The sequence below is a fragment of the Halichoerus grypus genome, chromosome 8 (genome assembly GCF_964656455.1).
Source record: "Halichoerus grypus chromosome 8, mHalGry1.hap1.1, whole genome shotgun sequence".
NCBI classification, from domain to species: Eukaryota; Metazoa; Chordata; class Mammalia; order Carnivora; family Phocidae; genus Halichoerus; species Halichoerus grypus.
This window is the reverse complement of record NC_135719.1, coordinates 146,351,856-146,369,512: the sequence shown is the minus strand read 5'-3', so window position 1 is coordinate 146,369,512 and position 17,657 is coordinate 146,351,856. Positions and strand designations below refer to the sequence as shown.

Genomic DNA, 17,657 nt, shown 5'->3' with positions numbered 1-17,657 from the left:
TTCCCCTGATATGCCTCCCTCAGCCCTCTCGTCCTCATCCATAAATAATACGTGTCTCACATTTAGCCCGCACCTCCCGGAGCCGCAGTGTGTGCCAGGAAGCAGATGCTGATGGGCATCGGCTCAGATGCTCCTGAGCCTGCCTGCCACTGTCCCACCTCCGTGGCTTTGCTCACGCTGTGCCCTGCTCAGACTTGCCTTCCATCCCCACTGCGCTGATCTGCCTGTCAGAGTCCTGCTTGCTCCTCAAGGCTCAGCTCAGATGCTGCCTCCTGCAGGAAGGAGCCCCTGATTTCCCCGTCAGCACATCCTTGCCCTCTGCCCCCTCCCCCAGGCTGTACTTCTTCACTCTTTGCCCTTCAGCAAATGCGGTTATTCCCGCAGCTCCTTCGTTAGGCGGAGGGACCCTCACAGAGGGAGGCCATGCCCTTGGACAAGCAGGTATGGCTGCTGGCCCTGCTGGTGCCTGGCTCTGTGAGCTTGGGCAGACCCATTCACTCTGCGAGCATCCTTCTCCTCTATAGGCCAGGCTTTCTGCCACCCTCCTGGCAGAGTCCCTGGGAGGGGCAGAGTGAGTGCACTGCACTGGGGTCAGAAGCAGCTTCTCGTGCCTCCTCACCTGCGTCAGGAGCCTTCAGCATTCCAGGGGCTTCTGTCCAGCACAGGATGCCCAGCAGAGGCCCAGGGTCCAGGGAGTAGGTGGGCTTGGGGTTAGAACATGCTCCAAGTCCTTTAAGGAGATGGACCATTTCCAGCTTCTGCTGGATCAGTGTCTGGGGCCTTGTCGAGGGACACCTAAAAGTGCCCTGTGTCAAGGGTGAGGGCAGCTGAGCGGGCGGCTCGAAGACCTGCTGAGCCTGGCCTGTGGGCAGGGTGGGGGGACAGAAGCCACTTGGGGACTGAGCATGGGCCAGCAGGACCGGGTCCCGCAGGAAGTGTGGTCTTTGCTGCTTCTCTAGAGCCCAGGGCTGCACTGAGCCACTGAGCCAGAGGGAAGGCAAGGCCTCTGGAGAGAGAAGCGGCGAAACCAGCTTACGGGGAAGCACATGCCCTCAGGAGCCGCGTCCATCCGCTGGGGGCAGAGATGGAAGCCTGGAATGATGAGGGAGCTTCTGTTTGATGAGGCCCTTCTGCCCCGATGGATGGAGCCGCCGGCCCTGGCGCCGACCCCTCTTAACGAAGTGGAAGGAGGAGAGAATTGAATCCCCCGAGTGGTAGTGTGGAAACGTCAGCCACCCCCACGGAGGAGGCCTGGGGCGGGGTGCGCCTGGGTCTCCTGCTAATGACCTGCCACAAAGCTCCTGTCCCCAAGACCTTGTGGGCAGCCCCGCTCAGCGGGAGGAGGCCGGAGGCTTGGAAGGGGACGCAGCTGGTGGGTCAGGCCCTGTGTGTCACTGTGCGTCATCGTGCAACCCCCGCTTCCAGCCCCCACTGCTTCCTCTGGGGGGAGGGGCTCGTATTTTCTCCTAAGCGGTGACAGCACGATTGGCGCTCTGTGCAGATCCCCGTGGCACTTCCTGCTTCTGTGTCCACTGCCCGCGCCACCTTGCCGGTACCCGCCTCTGCCTGGGAGCCCTTCCTGTGCACTCCCCAGCGGGGCCGTGCTGGGGCTTCACCTCTGTCCCCCACGAGCAGCCCCCCTAGTGAGCCCTGGGGCAGGTGGGCTAACTCCGAGCCCCCCGGAGCCCCCCAGCAGACTGAAATTGCTTTCATCCGCTCCTTCTCTTCCCCGCCTCGCCTCCCACTCCCCTACCTGGGCTTCCCAGGGTCACCCCCACACTCCGCGTGTCCTTGAATCCCCTGCCTCACCCCGGCTAACATGTGAGCTCCTGGTGTGGCCGGCCATTGCTGCTGAGGGACATTCTGAGCAGCACTTGCTCTTTGCACCCGGGATGCTCTGCCTTCTGTGTCTTTGGCAGTCCCTCGTCAGGGTGTTCTGTGTGGGGTGTGGGTGCTGTGTTTCAGGCTGAGTACCTGCTGCTGGTGGGAGCTTGTAGGATAGGGAACTGACCCGCCGGCAGGATGCGTTCCTGTTAGGTCTTCAGGCTTTTCCTGAGCGAAAAGGCTTTTCCTTTTGCCTAGTGCAGAGTTGGTGAGGAGGGTTTCTAGGGCTGATTGGATGTGACCTCCTCTGGCTCCCACATTCTTACCGTTTGGACGAACAGTGAGGCTGAGGCCACACTGCCTACCTGGGGAGGCTGTCAGGCTGGGGGAGATGTGACCCGGCCCCAGACTCAGCCTCTGAGAAGGGAGGGTAGACTGGTGGTCTGCACCTGTGAGGGGAGCTTGCAGACCCGCGGGCTCCGTGAGTCCCTCCCATCCTCGGGCTGCAGAGCCCTCCACCCTCCCCGGGGAACACAGGATCCTCAAGGAGGCCGAAGCTAGGGCTGACATTCTGGCTCTTGAAAGCAAGAATATTGCAGGCCCCGACCCCTTGCCGCCACCCCCTCCACCCCCCCCAGATGGAAACTAGATTGTGAATCCTCCAGAATTAGTCCGGGGGGGGCCTGGGGAAGCTCTGAGGGGACACACTGGCTGGCCCATCCTGGGGTCCCTCTACCTCCTTCATTTTCCCCGCAAGCAGCCAAGCCGGGAAATGACGCATACCTCCCTTGGGGCCCCGTTCCTCACCACTGCAAACCCTGGGATTAATTTAATTACACGCTCATCTCTGAGAGGCTGGGGCTCAGAGGCGCCCAGCGGGATCACGAGTTGCCCAAGGCTGCTGGGAAGGATCATCCTCCCAGGGAGCCAAGTCCTCCGGGGCCTCCCACCCCTGCCCGAGAAGGCCCATCTTGCAGCCACCTTGCCCTGCCGCAGGACACCTGCTCTGACCCACGGGCGACATGATGTCTGGCTCCTGGGCTCCTGGCAGGCGCGCAGAGCCTGGTCTGGGGAGTTGAACGTGGCAGAAGAAGAGGAGGCTTCTCTAGGACACTGGGGGGCAGCCTCAAATCCTCTTCAGATCCACTGGAGTGGGCAGACTCAGGCTGGCCCCGGGCCTCGGGAAAGGCCCCCGCACCGGAGCTGGGAGAACTCTGATGGGCACCCTTCTGCTTCCGTTGTGTCAGTGGGTGGCTCGGCGCCGTGCCAGTGCAATAATTTAATCCTTTCTCCTTTTTTTTTTTTTTTTAAATAAACGAAAGATTTTTTTTCCCTATTTTGGAAGTAGATTATTTGAAAATTAGCAAGAAGGGGTGTGAATGAATTAAAAACTCCCTTGTTCCCTCATGTGAGCAGCGCCACCATCAACATTTCCACGTGCCTCCTTCTGGAATTCACTTCAACACACAGATATTTTTAAACGTTGAGAGCAGTTCTACTTCTCGTTTTGTGTCCAGTGCTTTCCACCGGCGTGTGAAGGTTTTTCCTTATTGTCGAGAAGAGAAACCCTTCCTAAATATCCTTTGAATGACAGGGTATACTCCTCTGCTTCTCTTGGACAAATAGTTATTTCCATTTCTGGCTGCCGCTGCTACACCATCTTTATAATTAGAATTCATTCTTTAGGGTAGATTCCATTGGAAGTACCGGGTGGTTTAAAATATTTCAAGGCCTCCTCTCTTGTTTGGAAATTAGAAAGAAAAGTCCACCGAAGCCTGGTGGTGTGAAGTGGACTTTGTTCTCTATAGCTGCTTGGAGTTTGGGGCAAACGGACACCGGCGGGTTGAGCAAGGACAGCACCTTGGCCGGTGTCCACGTGTGGCCTCTGAGGGAGGACAGCCGGCCCGGGGGTCCTGAGGTCTGGTCCTGACGGCAGTGGGTGGGCAGGTGGGCTGTTGCTGGGTCATTTGTTCCGCGTAGCATTGCCTCTGCCCCTTCTCCTGGCACTGGCCCTGGACCCACTCTGCTGTCCTCTCTGCCATCCTGGGGAGTGTGGCGGACCCTGCTGGGGCCAAGGGTGCTGAGGGTGGTGGGCACATCTGCTGACTCCATCCCGCTCCACGACTCTGACTGCAGTCTGACCAAGAAAGGAAATGCCGGGAGCTCCCGGTTGACCCCAGAGAAATTGGCAGAGGGAGCTAGAACTGTCCCCATGCCGGGAAACTGGGGGTGGGGGCAGGGGCCCCCCTTCCTATGACAGTGAGTGAGCTGACGGCCTGGCTGTGCACGGGTGACAGGTCCTCTCCTGAGTTCGGGGCTGTGCCTGGCAGCGCGGGCCCACGGTGGGGGCTGCGGTGAGCGGTGGGGGGGGCGGCTTGTCGTGGCGCCCGAGGACTGGGCAGTCGCGGAGCGTCCCGGAGAGAGAGGCTTGCACAGGAACCATGTCTTCTTTCTGGGACCCGTGCCAACTTCTTTCAACCGCATGGTGCTGTCAGCTCTGCTCAGAGCAACCAGGCACTTGGGGTCCAGAGCACCGACCCGCAGGGGGAGCGGGATGGTGGGGAGAGGGTCTGGCAGGCTGGGCCCGGGGCTCCCCAGCTCACCCGCCTGCAGGTGGGGGACCCTGGTCCTCTTGGCCTCCTCATCTGGAAAGTGGGGAGGATGTCTGCTGGACCCTCACCAGGTGGGTGGTGGGTCTTCCCTCCCCCACCGACCCCACCCAGGGGCAGACCACGCAGGGGTCCGCTAGTTATTTGGGTCTCCTTGTCTTAACGTGTGACGATGAGAGAGCTGGGAGGATCTTTGTAGTTTTTGCCCACTGTTTCCCAGTCAGTGTTCCGGGGAACCCTTCCTGCTGACAGCATGAGGACCCAGAGAGGTGGGGAACCCCGGTTGCACCCCAACTCCGTCCCAATGCCCAGAGGGGCCTGGCACACCCTGAGCCATCAGGCCTGTTGGCGTGGGAGTGATGTGGGAAGGGATGTAGGGAGTGTCCGTCAGTCCCGGCTGGTTGAGAATGAACTGAGGCAGGAGGGCAGGGGGCAGGCACAGGGCATGGACTCTAGTGACCACCGGCTGAAGAAGGGTGCGAGGAAGGCCTTTGTACAGCTGCGGCCACCGGGCTGGCCAGGGTCCCCCGCCCGGGCAGGTGGGATCTGCCCAGCGCCGGGCACGCACGCGGGGTCCAAGTGGGGAGGCCCTTGGGGTCACCCTCCTGGGGTCCAGCCCCCCCTCGCTGCTGCCCTGAGTTGTGCCGCAAACAAGGCCCTTCACGTCTCAGAACCTTGATTTCCTGGCTGTCAAAGGGAGCTCTGCAGAGCTGGGGGCTCGGTGAGGTGGCGTGGGGAGCAGCAGGCCCCCCCAGCTGCCTGGTAGTCCCCAGTGCCATCCCCGAGGCTGAGGGCGGCAGGCCTGGCGGGGAGTGGCCCTTCTTCCTCTCTAGAAGGCCGGCATTCCTGAGAGCTGACTGGTGCTGACTCGGGCCGGAGGAGCTGGTTGTGTAATTCCCCAGCAGCTAGTGGGTGGGCCCGGCTGCCCCCCCATTCCCGGCCCGGGCTGGGCTGATGCTCCTGGGCCTGGTCCAGGGCTGGGTGGGCGGAGCTCCTGAGGGTCCTTCCCCTGTGCTTGGAGAGCAGCTCAGTGGGCAGAGGGGCACCTGTGTGTGAAAGCTGGGGTAGCCTCAGAGAACGGCCTTGCCGATGGGCAGGCCCAGGCCGAGCCCCAGGGGAGGGAGGGCAGGCCATTCTGGGGAGGGGGCCGCCCGCTGAGCACCAGTGGGGGAGGGGCACCACATCCGTGTCCCCAGGGGGCCGGGCTCATGGGCCATGCCAACTGTGTGCTGGGGTGGGCAGATCTTCATTTTCCCACCAATGCATGATCGTCCAGCTTGTTCTCTGACAACACCCAATCCCTTTTAGCCCACCCCAGTGTGTTAAAAGTCCCGTGGGGTCCGTCTCCCAAGGCTGCAGTGTAGAGAGGTGGCTTTGGTTGAAGGTGTGGTGATTTCTGAGCCAAAGGGCTGGTGGTGGAACCGTGGAGACTCTGTCCTGTCGGGGGCAGGTGGGTGCAGTAGGGGAGCGGTGGCTGGCCCAGTGGATGGCGTGTAGGCCGGTGTCTGGGCCACGTGAACGCCGGCGAGGTGCTCATGTGGATGAGAGGCGCTAGCCTGTCCCTTACCGGATGGCTGCAGACCAGGCAGGGAGGTGCCCCGTGCATCCAGGTGGGGACCTGACTGCCCACCTGCACGACCGCACCTGCCAAGATGGTTTGGTCCCCTTGCCTTCCCTGCCCTGTGGTCCACATCCGTCTCCTGGGCCCTCTGCTCTGTTGCCCTGGGCTCCCACCTCGGTAGTCTCCCTCATCCCAGCCTGGCCTGCAGGGACTTAGTCCTTGCTTTTCTCCTCTGCCGGCCCAGCCGATCTCTAGCCTGCTGGGGAGGCAGGACCAGGGCTCTGGGAGTCCGGGTGGTGGAATTTTGCCTGCCTTTCTGATGTGATTGTAAAACAGGTCAGTGTGGTGAGGGAGGGTGGATTTCAGAAACCCTGCTGCATTCCGAAACTGGGGGTGCATGGTTGGGGAGTTTGTCACTGGCTTGGCCCAGTACCCGGCTCCCGGCTGCTCTCGTCAGTAGAGTCCTTCCAGAATGATGGTGTCTCACTTGCATTATGTACCCCCTCCTCCCGCCCCAGCTGTGAATTGTTTAGAAGTTCCTGTGTGTTAGGCAGGGGGGAGCAGAGGAACCCTGGATGCTGACTCGGTATGCTCAGGAGACTCAGTTTCCCCGTAGTGTTGGGGAGGGGGCTCCCTGGACCCCATTCCCTGCTGTGCGCTGCCCCCTGGCTGTGAGGGTCCTGTCGGGGATGTTTGGGAGCACTTTTTGGACGCGAAGTATGACAGAGGCTGAGGGAATAGGCACAGGACAGGTGGTAAGGGAACCCCTCTCCTTTCTGCAGGTTCTGGAAACCCCGGCCCAGAGGCTTCAGTCAGGGTGTGGGTCTCTCACCGGAAACCGAGTCTGCCGCGATTAACGTGCTCCCCACTTGTGTCGTTACAGATCCCTCGTCCACCTACATCAGGCAGCTGGAGACCAAGGTGAGGCTGCTGGAGGGGGACAAGGCCCTCGCGCAGGTAGGCTGGCTGGGGGGGGACCGCGGGGGGCAGTGCCTACTGCATTCTGGGGGCCAGCGTGAGCCCTGCCCCTGACCCCCCGAGCCCCCGCCCCCCTGTGTCCCAGCTTGCCTGGGGCTCCCTTCCCCCCTCACACCCATAGCTGCCCACCTGCCCCACTGCCATCCGAGGCAGCCCCTGGAACTTTGGGGTCATGGACCTTATCCTCACTCCATGGCCTTTGGGGTGTCCCCCAGTGGTCTGTGAGCTCCTCGGGCCAGTCCTGGGCCTGTCCCAGAGATGGTGTGGAATGCACAGTTGCTGAAGAAGGGGCTGCTTTGGCCCTCAGGCAGACAGATCGAGGCCGGGGAGGGGGCTGGCATGCCCCCACCCACACGGAGACCTCCCCCCTCCTGCTATGCTGATCCTCTCCCGTCTGGGGCGCACTCTCCGCCCTCCTGGGCCTGGCTGGTGCCCACAGACAGATGAGGCTCTGTCTCATCCCCAGCACGTCCCCAGCACAGGGATGGCGGGTTAGAGGCTGGAGGATGAGGGCAGTGCAGGGGGGAGGCCGGGCAGGGTAACAGCCAGAGCAGGGGGGACAGGCGGCTCTGTTCCTGCTGAGTGTGGCTGGAGCACGGCGTGGGGTCATGACTGTCAGGACGAGGGCCTTCTCTGCTGCGGGTGGGGTGGGGATGGGAGGCTGTGGTCAGCCCTGCACGGGGTCCTGGGGGCCTGCCGGCTTGGCCAACCCCTCCAGCCTCTCTCTCCCTCATACCCATCCTGGGCTTGATCTCCCCTCCCCCTCCCCTGCCATGCCCCCCCCCCAGCCAAGTGGCGGCCAGAATGCCCAGAGCGTTTCTCTGGGAACCAACCCCAGGGAGGGCTCAGCTGCCTGGCCCCGTTGCTAGGCGACCAGCAGGCTTGGCGCCACTGTCCTGCTCGGAAGCCCGCGGCACCCTCTCTGCCCCTGGGCGGCTGCTGGGAGGCTCAGGGCCCAGGCACGGAGTACAGCCCCCACCACTGCCGTCCTGCGCCTCACCCCTACGTGGGCTGCGTGGGCAGTTCCCACAGCCTAGCAGGACTGGGCCGAGTACATGGTTCACCCCCGACTCCTCCACACCCCCAAGGCCACCGCACCCATGTTTAGGTGTGGAGCCAGGTATCGAATTGCAAGGCTGGTTCGGTGACTTTATATGGTTTCAGGTCCTGTGTGGCAGAAGGGATTGGCCACAAGGCTGGCTCCTTTGGCTCCTCGGGGCTGGGGGGGGGGGTGCAGGGAGGGGCTGGGGTCTCATCTGGCTGGGGGCTGGGGCACCTTACATTCCATGTGGGCCTGGTGTGGGCTGGGCTGCAGGAGCTGAGGCTGAAGTGATGCCAGGAGGAGTGGGGGTGGTGGGGGCCAGCATTAAGGCTTGGGCGCCTTTGCTTTGGAGCAGGTACCTGTCCTGCTTGCTGCGGCCACTGGACAGCAGAACGAAGGCCAGGACCACGATCTGGACCCGAAGCCTTGGGTCAGTGGCCTCGTGAGTCTGTCCCTATCCGACTGTTCTTTGTTTCATGGTTCCCTTGGAGAAGCAGGTTGAGCGCCCAAAGCCCCGAATTCAGGATGCTGTTTGCCATGTTGTTCTCTGGTCCAACTGGGCATTGCTTGTGGCCCCTTTTCCACAAAGACAGGCGTGTCCCCAGCCCCGTGGCCCCTGCTGTCCCGGGCCACACTGTCCCATTGGGAAAATACACCCCAATTCCCAGTGGTGGACCTGGCCGTGGACTTGGGGGAAATGTGCACACCATGGAGGGGTGGCCCTTCTATTCCTTCCTCCCTGGGGGCACCCCTGGTGTCACAAGGGAGGCCCCCCCATAGCTGGGCCCACTGGCCCCATGCCCACACGTACAGAGGGGGAGGTTGTCAGGGGCCCTGTGTCTGGGCGTCAGGGCATGGCAGCTGTCTGCCCGCGCCCCGCCCCCAAGCCTGCTCAGACCTGCTCCCAGGGGTCAGACCTGGGGCCGTGACCCGGAGGCAGCAGCAGTAGGGTTCTGTCCTCCATGCCTGGGCCGGGCCTGCTTGGCAAAGATGTCCATTAGATGGAGGGATGCAGAACGTTGCCGGGATCCAGGCTTGCTGGCTGCAGGCGGTTAGACTGGGATTTGGGGACAAGAACGAGCTTTTTTCTGGCTTATGGCCAGTAGCGGGCAAGTACTGGGAGCTAAGCATCCAGCACAAAGGGCTCCAAGTGTCTTATTTCTCTGGTAGAACTTTCCTTTCTCGCTGAATGAACGAAGCCTCGCGAAGCCAAGCTGCTGTGATGGTAGCCGTGTGGACTCGTGTGGGTCCTGGGGTTGGGGCACCCAGGACCCTTCCCTGGTCTCTTCCTCAGCGGGACTCTGCCCGGGGTCTCCCAGTGGGCGGGTGTTAGGTCCACACCCAGCATCCCAAGAAGGGGGTAGCCCCGTGGTGCTGGGGCCTTGGCCCCCGCAGTGCATTGTGCGCCTGGCTGCAATAAAAGAGTTGGCCCTCAACCTACAGTCCGCAAGAGCACCCGGGAGCTGTTGGCGTTGGCGGGATGTCTCCGGGGTCATGGGTGGGGCTCCTGCTGTCCCTGCCACCTGCTGTCACCAGAGCTTGGCCTTGAGGGTGGGCCGGTGGTGCTGGCTGCAGAGGGGGGCGCCACTGTTCTGAGCCAAGCAGGAGAGATGAGAGAGAGACAGAGAGGGGCCCCCCTGGCCTGCTCTCGGCTTCCTGGTGGCAACTCACACCTCACTTGCTTCTGGATTCCTGGGGCAGCTCAGATGGCACCACTCTGCTCACCTGGAAAATGGGCACTCACACACTTCGTGTGTAATTGACGGCTTTAGGGGTACAGGGGTGACCAGGCCCAGGCCTGAGCATCTCCTTGACCCGGTTGGAAGGACTCATGTGCATAGGGGGCTGCTGCAGGCCCACGATGACGGTCCTGGCCTCATTCTAGGGGAGTCCAGGGAAGAAAGGGTTTACTTTTTCTTATTCCTCAGGAGGAAGGCATGGCCTCCTACCGATAGCCTTCCCAACCACCCCCAGGGGGGCTTGGCACTTAGTCTGAGCTTTCAGCCCTGTGAGCTGCTAGTTGTCATGATCCTCCCTTGGGGAGCTCGGCCCCCACGTCTGCTGGACTGTCAGGTACTTGGGTTGGGCTGCTGGCTCTCTGTGGTCACATCTGCCTCTCCAGCGCTTAGCACAGCTGGACTAGGTGGATACATCTTGGGGAGCCCCTGGCCGTCCACTACCCAGAGTCCGAGGCCGGGAGGGGAGGCTGGCTCTTGCCCAGAATAAGGAAGTTCTGCTTCACTAAGGTAGTGAGCATGCCATCTTTGGAGGTAATCAAGGGATGGATGACCATGTTTGGGAATCCTGGAGAAAGAGATTCCTGCCAGGGGTGGGATTCTGGCCTGGACCTCATGGGCCTGGCTTGTCGGACTTGATGATTCTGGCACTTAAGTCTTGCCACTGAAATCAAATTGCACAGAAACCTCCAGCTCTGCAGAGAGTGGAGAGCACCTTCCTTTTGGCGAGAAGCGGGAGAGAGCAGGATTCGTCTTTGAACCACCTTCAGGGGACGTGGCTTCAGGGTTTGGGCAGGAGGGCGGCGAGCCTCTGCGGCCCCCACTTCCCACTGCCCCCGCCCCTCCCCTCGTGGCCTCTGTTTAACTCCAAAATAGCTTTAATTAAAAATGTGCCAGCGCGTTCACAGAAGTAAATTACTATATTGCAGTTCGTATTTTCTTTCTCGCGTTGGCTTTAAAATTTCGTCAACACAGCTGCTTCCTCCGTGATGATTCATTTCGGGCCCCCCCGCACACGTTAGTATTTTTCCTGGGGATTCTGTGCCCGGCTGGGCTGGGCTGGGGGCAGCTGGCATTGACGCTGGGGCCTGGCTCCTTCGGTTCCCGCGGTTCCCTCCCCTGCTGGGCTGAGAAATGAAGCCTCCGTGTTCGCCCAGGAGCTGGCTTTTCAAAAGAGCAAGAAGTGCTTGGGCGGATCTCCCGTGGGGCAAATGGGCCGCCGTGGAGGGAAGTGGAGGCGGCCGTGCAGGCCTGCCCCCCTCCTCCTCACCCCTGTGCCACGCCGCGCAGGGTTGCTCGAATGCTCAGATTGCAGGTGACCCCAAGATTGACACCAAGGGTTGCTGTAACAAAGCATACACTGGGTGGCTTCAGCGACAGAAGGTACTTTCTCACGGTCCTGGGGGCCATGGGGTCAACAAATGAACCTGGGGGGGCACAGTCCATCCTGCAGCAGTGGTGTGGCGGGCCTAATTGTATAAGGAAGTGGGTTTGGGCCCTGGAGTTCCAATTGGAACCTGAGTTCCAATGACCCATGCTCCAGCACTCACCTGCACTGTGGCTTTAGGCCACATGCCTTCTGTCCCGGTGCCTCGGTTTCCTGACGTGGAAGACGGGGGTGACGGTGCTGCCCAGTGCAGCGTGCGCCATGCTGACTGTAACCTGGGGGGTGCCCGGCGCGGTGCCCGCCCGCCTCTCCCTTCCCTGGTCTCGGGGACCTGGGATGTTCGAGGCCTGGCCCGTCCCTGAATGAACGGTTCCTCTGTGGCCCTTGTCTGCGTTTTAAGCCATACAGGCTGGGGGACGGGGGAGCAGTCTGCCACCATCTCAGCCCGTGCTGGACCTCAGTCCTGTTGTCTGAGTGCCCGAGGAGGACGTGTCATCCCGAGTGGCTGGTTCCCTTGCCCGAGCCCTCCAGAGAAGCTGGCCTCCAGTATTTCCGTGGTGGTGTCTTCTGTGACATGTCGCCGGTTGTCCGGCTCTGAGCCGTCCCCGCTCTGCCTGGCTGGTGTCTAGGGTTGGTGGTCACATCCTGCTCCCTCTGTTGTGAGTGGGGTGGTCTCTGCATCTCTGGAGGGCTTTAATTACTCCGTTAGCAGAACCTTAGAGCCGGTCCAGGCTCTCCCTCGGCCAGGGAGGAAGCCTCTTCTTTCCAGCATCTGAGCACTTGGTCTGGCTAGCAACGTGGGCAGAAAGAGACTAGGAATTCCACCTCTGTCCCCTCTGTGCCCGAGGCTTAATCACTGTCCACTGTGAGCCACATGCTGGGTGGCCGTCAACGCCAAGCCCGGGACTCCAGAGCCACAGGGCCTGGTTCAGATCGCCCGAGTGCCGCCTTACCAGCGGGGCGGCGTTGGGCCCGGGGCTTAACGTCTCTGTGCCTCAGTTTTCTCATCTGTCAAATGGGACACCAGTGGTGCCCGCCCCAGGTTTAAAGGGACGATCCTGCAAAGCACCAAGGTCCAGGGCCGGGCAGCAGTGAGAGTCGTGGGCCATCCAGCAGCTGGGCGCCCTTTTTGACCCCAATTTACGTGCAAGCAACAGAGCCCTGGAAAGTTGAGGAGTTGCTCAGACTCACCCAGCCCAGGTGGGATTTGCATTTAGGGAGTCTGTGCCCCCACTAAGCCCCCTCACCTCCTCTTGCGGGGTCCTGTGGCCTGTCTCTCGCTCACCTTATTGGAACCAGTACTGGGTTGCTGAGGGGACCCGTGAGGGTCGACGGTCACTGTGGCGGATGAGACCTGGGCCGTGTGCTGTCCCGTCAGCTGCAGGCCACTGGTCCTGGGCAGTACGCACACCCCCACGTTTGGAAACTGGGATTTAGGGCCGGAAATTGCATGGGGCGTGGGGATGCGGTGCCATGTCCCCTGCGGAGAAGTCCTATGAGCCATGCACCAGCCACACGTGGTTCGTCCGCGGCCTGCTCTGAGCGCTAATTAGGAAGAGCCCTCTGGGCCCCCAGCCACGCCGCAGCCGCGTTCTCCTTAATGGCCTGCAAATGAGTTCTCTGAAAACTAAAGTGGCAACGAGAGCAAGCCAGTCCGGTGGGTAGGTGGTGGCAGGGTGCCCTTGTGAGCGGCCCCGCAGCACCCCTTCCCTTCCTCTGCCGGCTGGCGTGCCGGGATCTTGGGGCGCCTCTGGGCCAGTGCAGCTGGCCTGTCGGGGCTGCGGGGTCCCCGTGTGAGCCCCGGGAGGGCTGTGAGCGGGCCGGGGGGCCCGGTCAGTCCTTGTAGACGTGGGGGTTTCTAAAAACGTGGGGGCTCTCTGGAGGTGCCCGCCCCAGCCCAGCCGAGGTCCCGGGGGTCCAGGGGAGGGGGGTAGGGTGGGGGTCGTGGCTGGCGTTTGCTGGGTGACACCACTCCTCTTGCCTTCCAGTTGGCCCGTCCCTACGGCCGCCCGAGAAGCTGGCTTCAGGTAGAGCCGCCTGGCGGGATGCGTGTGCAGTGGTGTTTGGGGTGGGGGCTGCTTCGAGTGCTGTGTGCCGCTCTGTCTCCTGTGGGTCCCCTCCCGTCCCTTCCTGGGAGCTGACCACCACCAGGGTGCCCTGGCCCTGCCCTCTCCGAGCGTGCAGTCGCGGGCAGCTTCACCACATGACACAGCAGCGGAGCCAGGAGCCCGCAGCCTCCGCGGCCCTTCTCACCCAGCTCTCCCGGCCCGAGTCCGGTGGTCCGAGTGGTCTCCGGACGCCCCTACATCACTGCTCACCCCAGAGCCCCCACAACAGTCCCCGTGTCACCTGTCAGACCCTGCCTCCCTGTCGGGCGCACTCAGGAGCTGCTTCTGCGTGACACGGTCCCGCGGGGACCCAAGCCCTTTGGGAGCAAGAGGGAGGGGCGAGACTAACTGCCCGGAGTGAGCCCACCCGCAGCTGCTGCCCAGACAAGGAGCCCCAAGTGGGCAGGTGGGGGAGGTGGGCGGGGTCCTCCCTCGCTCTCCTGCCGTGGCCCTTTTCTGCTCCAGCACCCCTCTGACGGTGCTCCCCAGGAGTCCCCTGGCAGGCGATGGCAGGGGAGCTCACCGCAGGACCGCGGGGGTCCGGAGAGACTGGGGTCGCCTGAGTGCACGCCGGCTTCGAGCTGGGTGGCGATGCAGTGCCAGCCCTGGACAGAGTCCTTAAGTGGACTTGGGGGCCCTGCCGGCTCCTGGGTCTCGCCCTCCCAGTGGGAAGGGGCAAGTCTATGTCTGCACTCAATGTTTCTTTTACTTTTAAGGATGTGGGAGTCCCGCCCACTCTGCGTGGCAGATCCTTTCTCCCTGTGTCCTAAGGGAGCCATGTTTGGGATTGTGCTCCCTGCAGATGCAGGCCCAGCCACCCCAGAAGGCCCTTTCAGCTCCACTTCTCCTCCGTGATAAAACCTAGGGATTTCATTCTTCCAGGGCACCAACAGGCGAATCCCAGAATTTTTAATTTGGATTTAAGTGCAATTATGGTCCCTCATTTTGATGCATCATTAGTCACATCGTCCCTAATGAGAGATTGTACATTTTTCCCGCCAGCTTTGTGGGTCGTTAATAAAGTTCTGTGGACGTGCAAATATTTATTGATGATTGCTGAAGGCAGGGGTAGGAATTGCACGCACTCATTTAAACCCGCCTCCCGCCCCCTTGTACACACATGTCCTCCCAAGGAAATTATCTGGGGGGGGGGGGGGGAGGAAGCAACATAAACCTGTGTTTTCAGTAACAACACACATGAGTTGCTTCTGAACCCATTTGGTCCCGGGCCAGAGGAGCTGTGGAGGAGGTGAGACTCAGCCCAGAGGAGGATCTAGACGGTGTGGGCGAGGACAGGGCAGCGTCCAGCTGTCCCGGTCCCAGGGGCTGGCCGGAGAGGGCGGGGCGGTGGCTCAGATCCTTGGCCGCGTGGCCAAATGTCAGTGTGTGTGAGCTGGGCTGAGCCTTACACCTGGTCCCTTTCGCCAGCCTGGCGAGGCTGGTGGGGGATGCTCCCGCAGAATGGAGTCGGAGGGCCCGGCGAGGGCCTGGTGGCACTGGTTACAGATGCTCGGTGTCATTGGGTTTAGAACACACTCTCCGTTGGAGAGGTTTGTAAGTGTCACAGATGCCTGGCCAGGAAGATAATTGCCTTGGAGTGAAGCTGGGTTGACGCCCCCGCCCATGGTGGGCGAGTCAGGGAGGCACAGGTGCCCTGATGGGCGGAGGGGTCCCCCGAGGTGGGGAGTGAGGGTCGGCACTGTGGCCTCTGTGTTTTTGGTGCCTGGTGACAGGGGGCTCCACTAGATCGGGCGTCTGCTGGGCCAGGGAGGACTAACGTGGCTCTGGTTAGCAGCTGGCCATAATCAGGGGTGTGGCAGTCACATTTTAAGGGTTCCTGGGGATACCCTGCCACACTTCAGGGGCCACCCTGGGAGGGGGGTCCTCATTTCTGTCCCCTCTGTGCCTCTTGGTGACCTCTGTTTACACTCAGTTCCTCCCGGAGGCCATGGGAATGTCCCCCGCTCTGGCCAGGTGCCTGGGTGGGGGTGGTAAGCAGGCGAGCGATTGTGTGGATCTGCTTTCTGATATTTGCCCTGGCAGCCTGCACCGGGCACCTGCCTTCATTGTGTTTTTACTCCAGTCCCCCAGCCACTTCCAGAGTGCTGCTGTGTGTCCCCTGAGCCAGCCCCTGAGACCGAGGGGGTTGGACCCGGGTCTGATGGGGATGGGAGAGCAGAACGCAGGGAGTCGGTGAGGCTAGAGATTCGTGAGGAGTGGGGTCTGGGTCCAGCAGTTGGCAGGAGGGGAGCAGGCTGCGTGTGGGTTCCTCCGGACCAGCAGGGAGGGGGTTGGTGCGCAGGGGGAGGGACCCCCAGGTGTGGTTGCTGTGCTGTCTTGCTCACCCTGCCCCTGCCCTCCAGGCTTTGTTTGGGGACTTAGGGGACATTCTGCTGTGTTTTGTCTGCCCAACAGTGTGCCCTCAGTTCCTTTGAAGTAGAAAAGGATGTCTGGGTCAGAAACACCCCCTGGGCTCTGAGTGATGCAGAGGGCCCAAAAGGCCACGGCTTCTTCTCAGAGGGCCTGTGTTGGATTAAGCGTGACCCCTGGGTCCCCTCCCTCTGCGGATCCCAGCCCCCAGCCCCCAGCTTCTGGGGGCATTTCCTTCCTTCCTTCCTCCCTTCCTTCCTTCCTTCTTTCCTTCCCTCCGTCCCTTCTGTACCTCCCCCTCCCTCCTTCCTAAGCAGGCACTCGTTCCTGTCGACATAGAGGGGAGAGACCCAGGGCCCACATTTGGGAGCTCCTGTCTGATGGCAGAGGCTGAGGGCAGCCTGAGCAGCGCACAGGGACAGGTTCACCCGTGGGAGGCGGGAGGACCCCGGGGGCTGGAGAGAGTGTTCCGCAGGCCAGGCGCGGGGACCCCAAGTGCAGGAGGCTGGAGCAGAGGAAGGAGGGAGTACCACATACTCATTTACTGCTTTATTCTGTTCAAGAAACGTTGATAAAGCATGCACTGGGGGGCAAAATGAAGCCCCCTGGCCTCGTGGCACCAGCACGTGATGGACTGAGGACCCATGGAGCAGGGAGAGGGGAGGGAGGGTGCAGCCCACTGCCGAGGGTGGGGGGGCTGGCAGGAGCAGCTTGCCCTGTCCTGAAGGCACGGCCCTTGGCCCCCTCAGCACAGCCGCTCACCTCTAACCTGTCCCTCCTTGCCCCACAGCAGGCAGGCTCTGGAGAGTTCCGGACTCTGCGGAAAGGCTTCTCCCCGTACCACTCAGAGTCCCAGCTGGCGAGCCTGCCGCCCTCCTACCAGGACTCCCTGCAGAACGTAAGTGCCCCTCCCCTAGAGCCGCACTGCTCACCGGTGGACCCCGAGCCTCCAGAATCCTTGGTCCACATTCCAGTGCAGGGGTGAGGCTCAGCCCGTCTCGTGACCTGCCCGGGCCAGGGGACGGTCTGCGGCTGAGCGGGGACTGGGACCCTTGTCTCCTGCCTGAGCAGCTTCCGGGTCAGGCGAGGGTGAAGGGTCAGAGCCTGGGCTCTGCCGGAGTGGCCTTCCTCCCTCTCCCCCCGCCACCCCCGCTGCCAGGAAGGGGGCTGGGCTCCTGGCCTTAGGAGCCTTGTGCGGGCCCAGCGTGCTGGTTAGAGGTGGAGGCCCACCAGAGTGACATGGCCATGAAGGCCAGTGTCTGGAGGCCACGCGAGAGGCTGCCCCGGCCCAGCTGCCGCGCGTCTGTGAACTTGGCCACGGTGGGCGGGGAAGGATGCCCGATGGGGGCTTGGGGCAGTGCATTCACACTACCCAGGCTTTGTAACCGAGGCTCGGGGGGCAGCTTAAGTGTGGGGTCCTCCAGGGTGGTCCTGGGCTCTGGGGCTGCCCCACATGGGAAACGGAGGGGTGGCGGTGTGGGGGGGCCGGCTCTCTGGGATGTGGATGGATCGCCAGGACTGCTCCCCGTGTGACATGTCCAGAATACACAGGTCCGTGGAGACGGCACGTTAGCGGCTGTAGAGGGCTGGGAAGAGGGGGAGTGGGGATGGCTAATGGGAATGGGGTTTCTTTTTGGGGTGATGAAATGTTCCATTGTGATGATCATGCAAAACCACTGCCCGCCAAACACTTTCCCGCATGAGCTGCGGACGATGGTGACCAGAGCTGTCAGCTTTGGTTGAACGCTCTGGGCAGCCAGCTGGGACAAGCCCCACGAGCAAGACAGGGACCCTGGCCATCCCCAGGGCACGAGGGAGGAGCCGCCGGGCCGGCCTGAGGTCACTCTGCCAGGTGGGCATGTGGCCTGGCCCCCCCCACCGCCCCGGGGTCCCGGCACCGCTGTCTCCCCACGGCCCCGGTCAGCAAGGATGACCCCGGGGTGCCCCTGCAGAGCCTCGAGGGCCTCGGGGCTGGCGGCAGAGGCTGGGGCCACGGCTGGCTGCTGGCCAAGTGCTCTGTTGCTTCCCTTTTGAGGCCCTCA

General features: G+C 62.1%; 1 protein-coding gene across 17 annotated transcripts in view; it reads left to right on the top strand.

The window, feature by feature from the left end:
• Positions 1–17,657, top strand: part of CCDC85C (coiled-coil domain containing 85C) — a 74,942-nt gene that overhangs the window by 48,947 nt on the left and 8,338 nt on the right. Inside the window, exons 2-5 of one of the 17 annotated variants that reach the window (XM_078054195.1) lie at positions 6,878–6,951; positions 8,367–8,444; positions 13,126–13,164; positions 16,409–16,513. In XM_078054195.1, coding sequence (XP_077910321.1) covers positions 6,878–6,951; positions 8,367–8,444; positions 13,126–13,164; positions 16,409–16,513 — 296 coding nt within the window. Of the gene's footprint in view, positions 1–6,877; positions 6,952–8,366; positions 8,445–13,125; positions 13,165–16,405; positions 16,514–17,657 lie in introns of all 17 variants that reach the window. The other 16 variants (XM_078054192.1, XM_078054197.1, XM_078054193.1 and 13 more) reach the window with 16 other exon arrangements.